Below are 14560 nucleotides of genomic sequence, written 5' to 3' on the forward strand. Positions count from 1 at the left end.
TGAGCCTGTAATCGAAACCACAATTGCTGATGCTCCAGATACTCAACTAGTCTAAAGAAGGCCAGTTTTATTGCTTCTTTAATCAGCACAACAGTTGTCAGCTGTGCTAACATAATTGCAAAAGGGTTTTCTAATGATCAATTAGCCTTTTAAAATGATAAACTTGGATCAGCAAACACAATGTGCCATTGGAACACAGGACTGATGGTTGCTGATAATGGGCCTCTGTACGCCAGTGTAGATATTACAAATCAGCCGTTTCCAGCTACAATAGTCATTTACAACATTAACAATGTCTACATTGTATTTCTGATCAATTTGGTGTTATTTTAATGGACAAAAACAAGGACATTTCTAAGTGGCCCCAAACTTTTGAATGGTAGTGTATATATATATACACAATGGGGATGTGGGATTTGTTTTTCTTCCACGAGAGAACTTAACCAACTGCTTTATACTGTAAAAGATATAGGCTTTAAAATGTAGTATAATAAGGTTAGAAAAAGAACAATTATAAATATATATATATTATATATACATTGACATAAGGGTAGTGCTGTCGATAATTTTATTGTAACAAGATTATGAATGTATATAATCAAAGTCGAAATTGAAAATTCAATATGAATTAAGCAGTCTGTCGAGAAGGAAAATCAACCTTAACTTTGTTTGCCCAAAGAAAATACTGTAGGATTTTCAGGCTTGTGGTCTTTCAGAATGAAAATCTGTTTCTGTCTTTCCCAATCCTAGCCATCTTTTTCTCACATAATTTATTTGCTTTTACCACACACACAGACAAAAACTAATAGAGCCCCCACTCTAAATACAATACTTTGGTTCCCCTCCTGTCGACCATGTTACAATTAAACCCTTCTGGTGTTGTATTGGTAAAACAAAATATTCAAGGCTTGCCACTAGTTTTCTGAGGTGTGCCTTGGCATTTTTGTTTATCAGACTCAAACATTGTGCCTAATTTGATGTTTATTTGCATCTAAAAATACTGGTCTTATTACAGAGGTGCATTGGCAAAAAAATTAAGAACATTTCCAGAATCCCCAGTAAACCCGTGTAGGGCATAATCTTTACATGATGTACGTCTGCTCCTCTGATTTCAGTACCAGTTGCATAAACCCTGTCTCAAGCCACCTAATTACACAGCCTCAGAGGCCAAATAATAATACGCGAAATGAATTGAGCTGTAGTCTGTAGTCTGCAGTCTGCGTTTGTGGCAGTACCACAAAATGGCTACTATGCAGTTACAGTTGACTATGAAAGTGTCAGATCTAATGATAAATATAGTGACACAGTGAGGGATCGAGTCACAGAGTGCTGCTATCTTTCAGCTGTAGTATAATGATTTGCAAATGTGGAGTCCTAAATATCTACAAAGGGCAGTAGACCCAGTTTATAATGAACAGCCATTTCCAGGAATTTGCCTGAAATCTTGTGGTGGAAAAACAAGGAGGACAGCTCAGAAGATGCTTTAAAATAGAGAAAGAGCTAAACAGTATGGAATGGTCGAGAACACTGACATTGACCCTGACAACGAGAATCTTAAAATAAGTTGCTCTTGGCTGATTAACCTCAAATTATTGCTTGTAGCTATTGTTCGATATTCTTTAGTCAGTGTTTCTCCACTGGCAGGAAGCCTAGGTGCGTGGTTATAGAGAGTTCTCTAGAGCAGTTAAAGAAGCTTAGACACAAAGAAGAGATTAGGGAGGTTTTTTTTTTTAAGTATTGCTTACGTACTGCAGCACCCTTCATGAAAAGTCTCAATAAGGGTCTCTGTATAGAATAAAGGGCAGAGAAATCTCTATTTACATCAGATCCTGTGTCTCACGTGTGTTTGCCTTGTGAGTTTCTATTCACTCCCACACCCTTTGCACACTCTACATCTCCCTGGGTGTCACAATACGTACCCTTTGTCACAGATCAGGAAGGCTGAAATAAACCACATTTTTACAAATAAAGTCTTATCATTTAACATGGAAATGTTTGGGCCTGGATTAAATAAAATATTGAGACACTCTTTCCTGATCACTAATTCAACAGTACAGTAAACAGGAAATAAAAAGTGTTGTATCTCCAATGTTCTCCTTTAAGTTGTTCTTTCTGAGCAGCTCAGGTGATATTATGGTATTTAAACATAAACCTGCAGAAATTAGTTAGCTGCAGTTGGTCTGTGATTAACTTTTTAGAAGGATATTGTAATTAATTATTTATAAGAATTATCTGACAAATATAGTAAGTCTAATTAAATGTTTTCATCACATTATGATAGTATTCTATCAGACCTCTGCTGCACATGCTGTTCCTCCTCTAGGTTAAAATATTAGTTGTTTATGGGCTATTTGAAAGTAGATGACAAAACTAAAAGATTTACCTCAAATACAAATTGTGTGTGTTTTTTCCTCAAGCCTTTTGATTCAGTTTTGTCAGCCATCTGTTTAATGTATACAGGAGAAACAGAAAGATGGAAATTGCTGCCTGTCACTGTACTGCTATTCATGATGTGTGATCTGAGACAATGTCGTCCTCTAGAATTACACGTTTTCCATGGCAGGACATCAAAAGCCACCCCATGACAAACAAAACCTTTACCATTTTACTCACGTGGAAAATGGTGCACTGCTTTGGCATAGTCCATGTTGTAACTATGCTGAAAGACTCTGTGTGTTTATGTTGTCTGTCTGTCCTCTCAGTATTATTAGTAAATGATGACTCAGGAGGAGGGTCCTGGGAGGGACCGGTTATGGCAGGCTAGCAGGAGACCTGTAAATACTTGTGTAGCTGTTTGGATGCCCCTCTTCAGAGAATGGATTGAATGATATATTATTTGAATTAATATTTCCATACGGGTCCAATGCTTAAAATAGGTGCCTTCACATAAGACCACAAGATCTCCACTAACTCCTCCAATGTTTAGGTTTTGAACTCCATCATCCACTGGTGGCAGCGTCTCCTGGACAGAGGTTCTGAATTAGTAGTGAAGCTCCAATTCCTATCTCTCTGCTTCCTTTTCATGAAGCACAAAATAAATCAAATGTGTAATTGGAGTCTTGGGAAAACCCCCGAGAAATTCCTGAAACAGCCTTGAGAGACACCCCTCTCCCACATACGCACGCACACGCACGCACACACACACATGCACACACATGCACACACACATGCCTGCATGCACACACACACAAGCCTACACCTTTTCCTGCACGCACACACGCACACGCATACACCTTTTCCACCGCTGACCTCTCTTTGTGGTCATGTGCTACAATCAGGTCTAGTATATCTACAGAGTCATTGTCAACCTCAGAAGAATGAATCCTGTTGGGGTCTTTTACTCCAACAGGTTGAAATATGTTCATATATAATCTGTTTCTCTTGGAAGATCATTTATTGCCTAATTTGCACAAATCCCTCTTGATCAGCTTAGAAACACTGACCAGCAGTCCTCTCAAACCTGTCTCAAAGAGATCTGAGATGAATGGACAGTCAGTAAATCTAAATGTTGGTCTTTCCAGTCCAGATCAGAAGCAGCCTCTTTACACTATTATATATTCACAGCATATTGGAGTGTGCTGAAAACGGAAAAGGCTAGTCTGACAAATGAGACGATGACTGCCAAAGTGTAAAACCTGCAATTCACTCTTTTAGTTTGCTATCGCCCCCTCCAGTGTTTGAGACGTGTAATACAACGTCGCAATGCAATTTCCAAAGGTCTATTTTACGGCAATATAGGATGAGGCTGTCATCTCTGCGGGAATAGGGGGAGACCTGCCTGGTTTATTTTTCAACAGTTTGAATTTGTTGATATCTAAACAAATAGTTGTCAGGTGTCAAGTCATGTACAATAACCATAACGAGGCCGACAAGACCGTGTTTGTGGGAAATTTAGATAGCTGTGTAAAAGAGGAGATCCTGTTCGAGCTCTTCCTGCAGGTAGAGCATCATATGTTTGTGCACTACATTACGATGAGGTTGTGTGCGGGAGCAGGGGGGTCTCTGGCGATACATAATGATACCTCGACTCCGGATGACATTATAAACGTGATCGGTATAAATACCTTGGTTTTGAAGATCTGCTGTAAATAAACAAATAGCCATTACGTCAGTTTCTCTGTCGAAGGATGCGTAGAATCATGTGTACGTGAAGTCCAGTTTAATATATCATTGTTTGATTAAAAATTATCGAAATCAAAGGAAAATACAAATGCTCTATAAGTAAAACATCTAGGGTATACAATGAAACAAACATCAATGCTTTGTCAGAGAAGTAGCCAGTATGCTTTGCTACTTGATTCCATACTGAAGCATCAGGCGTCACGTCTGCTCCCTGAGTGCTGAAGCAGACTGCAGCCACACCTCGTTACTGCGGGGGGATCAAACTCTGGATCAAATCTAAATATGCATGTGGTTTTGGAAGGATACTTGATGGTCACCTATATTAGACTAATTGGAATATTTGTATTTTAAATATGTGTATTAAGAACATGTATTGCTTGCATGGTTTTCAGTGCTTTTGCCCCCCTCTTCCCCAAAAGCAACACCTTTAAAATACAATACAAAACGAAAACAAACTAATCTTAATTAGGCTACTATGTACCAGGTATTTTAATGGTTTCTCATGTGTTTTATATTTGGAGATTTAGAGTGTTAAAATGCTAATCATTTAAAGGCATTCTTATGGTGGTATTTTATTATAGTTTTTGTAACACCCCCCTCCCCCCTCATCCTTGTTAATAATGTTCCCAGTCTCACCTTCCTCCTGTGATTCTTTTACAAACGCACCAATGGAAAATTGTATTTGTTGTTGTTAGGGCTACTCAGTCATGCTAATCCTCTGTTACTCAGTGAATTAAAAAAAATAAGAACCTTATCTGTTTCCTTGGACTTAGTTGCTTCTATTTGCAGATGCAAAGGTCTTCACATTTTCAATTTGTTTTCATAAAATCTGGATTTAATCCTATGTATTCACTCTTTTAATGTTGTATTCACCAGGCTGGGCCTTTGACAAGAGTTACCATTGCAAAAGATAAGGATGGGAAGCAGAAATCCTATGGCTTCGTCTGCTACAAGCACAGGGAGGCCGTGCCCTATGCCATAGCACTGCTCAACGGAATCCGCTTATATGGACGGCCAATTAAACTTCAGTACAGATTTGGTGAGCTGATTTCTATTATAGTGATTGCATATAATCCCCCCACCCCACCAATGGTACATCTAAGAAATCCTAAAGCATTACTGAATCTTTGCATCAGAAATGCTACTTGTGACTTTAACTAAAGGATACCCAACCAGATACCAATGGCACATTAAATTAAATTGTCTCTGTTGTGTTTGAATATGTGGAAGACCATTTCATTTGAATTTTGAAGCAGTCTTCAATTTTTGCTTTCTAATGAAAAATATAGTTTATAAAAAGAAAACTACATTTTAGTGACTGCATAAAAAAGTATAACAAAAAATCCATGTTGGCTAATAGCTTACTGATTCAATAATCAAAGAAAATTCAGATTCGACTTACACTTTGATGACTTGGTCAAAACAAAACGCATTATTCTATGTAAACTATTAATTGTGCATTATATAATTCAGATTCAGAGTCTTTTCTTAGTTTACTGTATATGCAGACACTATTGTATCTTTTGTTCGTATTGTTATCATGTGGAGAAACCTTATGAGTCATGAGTCAAATCTTAATTGTTTTATTTTCACAGGGAGTTCCCACAGTGATGTAGACATGGTTCTCCCTTCCATGGAAAGCAGTCCAAGTAAAGTGTTACCAGATACTTTTAGGTAAGTGCTCTGCTTTGTGCATAATACAGAGTTTGAAAACAGAGTACTTCTGTGTGTACCTGATCTCTACTCCTGGCTATGATATTGATGATGCATTTCTGCTTTATTTGCTCTCTTCAATTTGAATCATCTTGATTCTGCAGATATCAAGTATCAAATATTTTAAATAGAAAGTTTAGAATGTATGTTTGATAATGGTAGGTTTTTATCATAACCCTGTTTCCCTGAAAAAGAAAGACAGTCATCACTGTATGGGAAGAGCCTTCTGACGTGGCAATCAGTGAAAACATGTACCAAAGCTGCCCAATATAGGCCCTGCTGGCAGGAGGAGGCGTTTGTGAGACTCTCCTCCTGACAGCTGCAGCCTGCCATTTCTTCAACATGAAGGTTGTCTGGCTAAGCAACCCCTCAAGTGTAATGGGTCTTTTTTCATTGAACCAGGGTTATGATAATAACCTACCATTCCCTTTCATGTCAAAAGTCACCCATTACCGAAAGGAAAGGCTATACCAGAGCTGTCGCAAGTACTGACACCCGATTTAAGCCCCAATCCCATTATAAGCAGAGCCTCACCGCGCCTGAGGGCAAGCCGCCTGCAGTACCTGAGTGCCCAGAGTGGGCCGCATCTGGTCCACTATTTTGAGGCAGGAGAACCTTGTAAAGGTCTGCTGGCTTGACCAGGTCATGGCATTACACAGGTCTTCCAGTGAGGCGCCATGAAAAAGAGCCCACGACATGGCCTGTTCCCTTGTGGAGTGCACTGAGATGTGTTAAGGCATGGGAACCTAGCAGGCTCATAGGTGAGTTGGATCACGTCCGCCACCCAGTGTGCCAGTCGGCCCTCTGGTGGTAGACCCATAGCAGACGATAAGCTTGTTGGATCTGCGATAGTGTGCAGGCCTTTCCATATAACACTTAAGGACCCTGACCGGGCAAAGTGTGTGCAGTCTGCGGTCCTCATCCGACACGTGTGGAGGGGGGTCAAAAGACTTCAGGACAATAGGCTGATTGATGTGAAATGTCGACACTACCTTATGTAGGAAGACTGGGTTTGTCCTCAGAGTGACCTCCTGAGAAGATCAGACAGGCTTTATCCACAGACGTGAATCTCCCCTATTTTTTATGGCGAGGAAGGCAATCTTGAACAAGAGCGGAGATCCGTTGTGGAAATGGTCTCGAAGGGAGCTATGCCTCAGTAGGACCAGTTCCATGTTCCATGCTGTGATTATGTATTTTAATGGTGGTCTGAGCTGTCTCGCCCCCTACAGGAATTGGATAACCAGGAAGTGAGCTCCTGGGGAAACAGAGCCAATCTTATCGTGGCACACTGAGATAGAGGCCAAATACACCTACAGAGTAGATGCAGACTTGTCTTACTCTAGCAGTTGCTGCAGGAAGCACAGTGTAGTTGTCATGGGGCACGACACCGGATCCACATGTCTGGCTAGGCACCAGTTCTGGAAGGCTGACCACTTATATGTACAGTATATTGAGCTCTGGTAGAGTGGACTCTGGGCGGCTGTATCCCCTCCACAACGCTGTCTGTCAGTCTCATTGACATTAGCTGGAGCCTTTCAGGGGCCACAGCTGCAGCTGTGCTGGGTTGGTGTGCCACAGGAGTCTGTCCACTTGACTGAGCAAGTCCTTGCGTAGCAGGGGCTGCCAGGGTTATCCATTGAGTATCTGGCTGGCTCAAAGTACTTTTTCTACCTTTACCAAGTTCCTTTTCCATATATCAATTCATATCCCTTCTCTATATGCTATAGTTGTACTCTGCAGTCATTCTTATGTCTTTTATTCTATACTTAATTCATGACTTCTTTCCTTTCTATCCTGTTTCCATTTTTGTCATACTGAAACCCCACAATAAACTGCATTGGTTAGAATTGACACATCTGACATCCCTGCGTTTGTTGTTTGTCACCCTTGCTGACATGCTGAAAGTAACACAGTGCCAGCAATACTGCCTGAAACTCCTGTATGTAAATTTGGGAAGAAGACCAGAGGCCACTCCACATTCCCTTCACCCCTATCCCGTTCCAGACTGTGCTCCAGCCGGTGTTGGAGGTGTCTGTGTTGATGACTTCCCTACTATGAGGGTAGCCCAGTGGGGAACCAAGGTGGAGTTTGTTGTGATTTTGCCACCAAGACAGTGCCCTCTTGCATGTTGGGGTCACTGTCAGTCGGTAGTATCTGTCTCTTGCTGAGTGAAGTCTGTGGGTGTTCACTCAGTGTTGTAGAGGACGCAGTATCATGAATCCGAGGGGAAGGATATTTGAGGCAACCGCCATTAGTCCCAACAGTTTTTGCAATTGGACCAGTTGGAGATTTACCTCCCATTATTCAAGCAAAGATCCTGTCTTTTGACAGATAGGCAAGCATGTTCATGGAGTCCAACTGCATTCCCAAGAACACTACAGTCTGAGCATGCTTGAGAGAGCTCTTCTCTGTGTGAACTGATAGACCCAGTGTAGTCACGTGAAGTATGACCTCTTTCGTATGTTCTTTAAGAATGTGCGGGGCACCTGAGAGAGGCTGAATGGCAGCACACAGAAATCATATGCCTGATCTTGGAAGGCGGAGCACAGATATTGCCTGTGTGCTGGGAGGATAGGGACGTAAAAGTAGGCATCCGTGAGGTTGATTGATTGATTGATTGAAGTTTATTTTCTTGAGAAACATGTTGAGATCCCTCAGGTCGAGGATGGGTCTGAAGCCTCTGTCTTTCTTTGGCACTAGGAAGTATCTCAAGTAGAACCCTGTTCAGGAATCCTTTCTGTCCACTAGTCGTATCGCTCATTTCTGGTGTCTTGGTTGCATTCTTGTCAAGGCTTGTATCCAGTGGTCCATGTGTTGGGAGGGGGTAGTGGTAGTGGAGATGGCGGCCATGCTGCTTCAGGGATGGTCTCCCTGTGGCTTCGCAGGGGGCTTGCTGGTACCACTTCTGCCTCTAGGCTTCCACCTGAGAGTTTGTTCTTGCCCCTCACCTGTGGCTGGCTCCTCCGGTGGTAGTCAGGTTTTGAGTCGCCGCCCGGCTGTGGTCTCGGGGGATGTATCACTGGTCTGGGCCATTGTCTACCTGGGAGTTGTTGATATGGCCAGTGGCACGGCTGTGTCTGCTTCTTTGACTGCTGGAGGTCAGCATACTTTGAGACCGTCTCCTTCGCCTTAGCTGAGTGCTCAATACTGAGATTGACTATCTCCTCGAATGTCTGGCCTGGTTTGATTGGCGCAAAAAGGAGAACAGCCTTCTCTGTATCCTGGAGTTTGGCCTGTGTGAGCCAGAGGTGATGCCTGGCTGTGACCATTGCTGTGAGGGACGTTCCCATGGCTTTTCCCCCCTTGTGCAGCAGGTCGTTCATGTAGGCCGACACCAACTCCATTTCCTCTGCCTTTTCCGTGGAGTGGCGCTCCCACAGCAACCGGGCCAAGTGCCCCATGTATAGGATCACAATTAATTGTGTGTTGGCTGCATAATCCTTCCTGAGCATCACATCGGTGGTCCTGCACTGCTTATTGGGGCAGAGAGGCTCTTTGTGTAAGCCTGGACCAACTTGGCCACCGAGTCTCCTGTGTGGGGAATGGTTTCCAGGCCTTTCTGGTTCATCTCTGCCATAGTGGACATACGTCTGCCTGTTGGGAAGTTGCAGGTGCAGAGGCCAGATGTGACCATGAGGATTGTACAACATCGAAAAAGTCCTCGAAGGGCTTCAGCGTGTCAAGATGGCCTCTCCCTCATAAGCCTGTTCCACAGCGCTTTCTCGAGGGGAGACCACAGAATTACGACTGCCTGCGTTGCCGTATGCTTGGCAGTGTGGCACCAATTTTTGGCCAGGTGAGCCACTTGGCCTGAATATATAGCTGCAGGAAACTCTGAATAAATAAAAATAATTCCATAAATAACTGCATAAATAAATAATTCCATGCTGCTTTGTGGTATTTGCAGTTTCTTTTTTTTTTGCATTTAGTGACACACAGCTATACAGAACATTTCTATAGTCACGCTGATGACATTCTGTGTTGTCGGCATGAAAATAGAAAATCATATCATGACACCCAGGTGGAGCATGCACAGTGATAAGAGTATGGGACCACCACATTTTACTTCAGAAATATATGCGAAGATATTGTTAACCTCCACATATTGAAATCTACTTGTGGAGTAACATTTGAGCAAAGAGAGAGCCTGATCAGGTAAGCCCACTAGAGCTTCAGGTCTATCAAGATTAAATGGTCAGTAGTGTTAAAGGCTGCACTTAGGTCTAAAGAACAAAATTAGTAACACAGCCTGTGTCATGTACTACTTTGGAAAGAGCTGTTTTGGTGCTGGGCCAGAACAGAATTATTATTATTATTATTATTATTATTATTATTATTATTATTATTATTATTATTATTAGGCTTCCATGCACAAAGTTTTTGTTAGGATTATTATTATTATTATTATTATTATTATTATTATTATTTATTTTATTTTTTTTCCTTCCGTCAAAACTTCTAATGCTCATACATGCATTAAAACACACGAAACTCGCAAGTGTTGTAGACACAACTTAAACCTACAAATGCAGTGAAAACTACACGTGTCGGTCACATGGTGCCACCGCCATGTTGCGATTAGAGGCGAAATTATGAAATGCTACAAAAATCTTCTTCTCCAAAACCAACGGACCATGCATATGCCACTTCATACATATGTATACCTTATGGCCTACTGTTACGCTTGTTCATCAGAAGTTGCTCGGTCTCATGCTTTGTCCGCCAGGCTGCGTTTTCTGATTCAAGCTTTGGTGCCTTCTACTCCATGCCACTTATACCCACTGTGCCACAAATTGGTATGCATGACACTAGTACAGAGTACTACCAAGGTTGTTAAAGGCGAGTTGCCCCAGTGAAAAACATGGGTGCTGTGGGCCAATGAAAAAAAAAGTATGCGCCGCTTCAGACAAGTTACACATTTCCTGCACACTGGAATGCAGTACACACATGAAACTCTGCACATGTGTGTATGCCTCTGCCTTGAAGAGAAAACCAGAAAATTAAGTTTGTGGGGTACACGGTTTAGCCATAATGTTGGATTTAACATGAATCCACGTGAAAATATGAAAACGGTTACTACTCCAGAACGATAAAGCCCAGTGCCCTGAAACTGTGCATGTATTACATAGATGCTGTAATCTATCAAATGTGCAAAAAGCAAGTGACTGCGTGCAAGAACATGGCAGCCACAAGCAAATGACTGAGCACGTATGCAAAATATGCGTATTTATAAAAGCATGAACTTTGACCCCAAAAAAACTCCATGAGCCATATTCAAAAACTCACCAAAAACTCTCATGTTTAATACTCAAGATTTAGTTTTAGCATTTCCTTGGGTTATTTCCAGATGTTGAACCAAACTGAAAGATTTAAAAACATGTATCTTTGATTGTTTTTAGGGATTCTGTGTTTAGAGAGTTACTTAGGTGGGCGTAATTAAGTGTTGATCTACTAAGCCTGATTTCGTGAAGCCTAAGTAAGCAAGTACTTTTAGAAAAGGTGAGGTGACCGTAAGGTTCGATGCATTTTTCAAGTATTGATTGAACTTTGTGCCCACTACTGGCCATTGATATTCCACATTCATAAAGTGATACTTGCATCTGACATATTTCATTAAACATTTTCTTTTAATACTATATAGAGTAATTATAAAAAGTGCATATGTGTATGTGTATCTTGTTTTTACAGGACTGGTAATTACCAGGAGCCTCCTCTATTCCCAAACTCCACATTAACTGTCAACAGCTGCAACTCTCAAGAGTATGTCTACTTTCAAAATATGGTACGTTTCTCAAAGTAAATCCTGATTAGACTGATACATACAAAAATAAATAAACATTTGCTGTTTCATTACACCCATCTAATACCTAAATCTGCAGCTCCACAATATTTCACATTAGTCAATAAGATTGTTGGTTTATAGTGATATTTATGTTGATATTGTTGATGTTGGTTTAAATGGTAGACATTCGTTATTATTTTTATTTATTTATTTATTGGCAGACAATCCAGGACGGCTTACAAAACATAAGTGCAATACATGCTTCTACAAGTTCAGTAACATAATTCAGTGTTAAAATAGCAAAACCTCTTTATGGATTAATGTAACAACAACAACATAAAGTTACCTGTAACTGTGTTCGTATTGTTGGAAAAATGTATATTCAATGTTAATTCAGCAAACAAAATGCAGATATACATTCGTTTTTTTATATATATAATAATTCTGAGTATCAGTATCTATAGTGTGTCTGTCACAAATAAGAATATATTTTTTTAACATAAACAATTCTGTAATTTATTCACACTCCAGCAATCAGCATTTCTCAGATCTTTTATAAGCATTGATAACTTTGAGAAGACACCTGTAACCTGTAAAAGAAATAGTCTTTTTACACCTACATGCAGATCCTCTGTATTCAACTGAGGTTTAGAAAGTGACTTGAGAAACTACAAGATGACCCAAAAAGGATTGCAGGATTACATTTACAGTGTTTATGTTGGCCATATTTACAGGGAAGAAATACATGTGAATGTGTTGTATTTACAAATATATGTAGTTATTCTCGACAGACTCAATACAAACAATTTTAAGACAATAAGCTGTTTTCTCTAATGTTTTTATACTTCATCAAAATAAACAGAGGAAAATTAATCTTAGAAATGGTTTAACCTGGTTGGTCCTCAGGATGTTTAGTGAAAATGTTGATTATCTTTCTCTCTCTCTCCCTCTAGATATCTGGTTTTCCTGTACAACAGTATTCAATGGATTCCCAGATGGCCATGCAACAGTATTATCTTCCTAATGCCTTGTCCCAGCAATCCTCCATGACATCTATGCCCTGGTCTGCTCAAGGCTTCCTAGCTGGCTCAAGCTATTCCTGTTGGCCACACACACAACCAGTGCAGACTGGAGTAAACTCAAAATGTACAGCTCTTAGCCAGGAGAGTGAGGGTCAAGTAGAAAATCAAAGCAGCAGAGACCAAAGTAAGGAAAGAAGGTATAAAAAGAGACGGGATTCCAAAAATGTGTATAAGAAGCACAGAAGTAAATGTAAAATGTGACAATTGTTTGGAAACATATTCCATTTTGTGAATGCACCTTATACATTTAAGGGGAAGAAAACCCTTAATCGATGCACTATGAATTTAAGATTATTTAGGTTTTCTTATAACAGATCCAAAGCAATGTTCAGAAAGTTAGTACAGATACTTTAACAACAAATGATTAAATGTCCCAAAGGTCACATTGTCTTTTGCAAAAATAATAAAACTATACCTTAATGAGCTCTTGAACACATGTGTACATGGCATAGCCTACATTAAAGTTTATCCCCTGTGACAATGACAATGCACTTACACTGGTCAATTATTTTTGCAACTTGCACAACCTTGGCCAGGTGTTCATTTTTGTATATGGAGGTGCCTGTCAGAGAACACTTGTTTCCTCATGGATTAAAGTGGCATGCATACTCTGTTCTCTGTAGTATGTGAAGTGAACAAGTGGTGCCTACATCTAATGAAAATGTTTTTTTCTTTGTGAACAAGAATATATTTATAAAAGGGTTCTTTCGAGGTGGTGAGCATGAATATTTCCACACTTTAATGGAAAGACTAAGAAAGAGTTGTCATAAAATGGTGTTAAATATTACATGTTACCATTTAGGTTTATTTAAAATAATTATTACTTTATTATTATATTGTTATTATTTTCAAACATTGGTTTTTGGAATGTGTAAGCCATAAAAGTCATGGGTTATCAAAAGGAAAATGTCAGATCAGAACACATCGAGTTGGAAATTATAGTAATAAAGTGTTTCAGAATCAAGAAAAAGTTCAATTTAAACTGCCTATAAAAGGACTCATAATTTAACTTTAAGATGTCCTAGCTGCTTACTGTTGCAGGTGTAAACTCTGCATGGTGGCCAAATGATTTCTGAGTGCTGCCCTTAAAACAGTTGACATGTCTTTATCTGAGTCCACTTGGTAGTTCATTGTACAAGTAGAACTTTTCTTATTTCAGCTTTTCCACTGTCTATAAACTTCACTGTTTCAAGCAAAAGATGAGTGTCCTTCATTGTTATAATCTTTAATAGGGTCAACATACTGTGTGTAATAGAGTTAATAATTAAATGCAAAATGACAGTGGAGCAGAATGGCATCCTAAATATTTAACATTGATGCGTATGCATCCATTGTTAAAAGGATCTGATTCCCATGGTCATGTATATTGAGCTGGATATAAATGCTTATTAAACTGATTTTAAACTTGGATCTTCATTCTTTTACAAATAACTTTGCCTTTATTTGAAGATCATCTTGGTACACAATATAATAGCTTGCCATTGCTACCCTGTTTTTCTAACCGATTTAGTGGTATATGATGAATGTAAATGCATAAGTGTCAAGTGGGTCTGTGTTGTCCTACAAGTTTTGTACTTCTGCAAGTGAAGAGATACCACTAGCAAATATTTCAGATGATCCAGTTGTCACAAGGGAACTTTTAAATAGGAGGGGATTTGAAAACACTTCCCTGAAGCCTAATGGACTTATTCCTTATTTCTGAATTCTTAAAAAGTATTATTACGTAACCATTACTTTAAAATGAACCATACCATTACATTAAAAAAGGTAAATGAAATAAGCAATAAGAACGTAAAAAACCTGAAATAAGTAACTGATAATTATTAATAAGTAAATTATAATTTTGAATAGGTAGAGATGA

The 14560-nt window shown here is 39.7% G+C and overlaps 1 protein-coding gene across 1 annotated transcript; it reads left to right on the top strand.

Annotated features, from left to right (window-relative positions):
• The first annotated feature begins 3728 nt into the window (after positions 1–3728).
• LOC136747007 (splicing regulator RBM11) lies at positions 3729–13897 on the top strand. Its single transcript, XM_066699961.1, has 5 exons — positions 3729–3939; positions 4999–5161; positions 5718–5796; positions 11524–11617; positions 12571–13897. Exons 1-5 carry the CDS (start codon positions 3844–3846, stop codon positions 12898–12900), a joined length of 762 nt encoding a protein of 253 aa, XP_066556058.1. The 5' UTR covers positions 3729–3843; the 3' UTR covers positions 12901–13897.
• The last annotated feature ends 663 nt before the right edge of the window (positions 13898–14560 follow it).

The sequence above is a fragment of the Amia ocellicauda genome, chromosome 3 (genome assembly GCF_036373705.1).
Source record: "Amia ocellicauda isolate fAmiCal2 chromosome 3, fAmiCal2.hap1, whole genome shotgun sequence".
In the NCBI taxonomy this organism is placed as follows: Eukaryota; Metazoa; Chordata; class Actinopteri; order Amiiformes; family Amiidae; genus Amia; species Amia ocellicauda.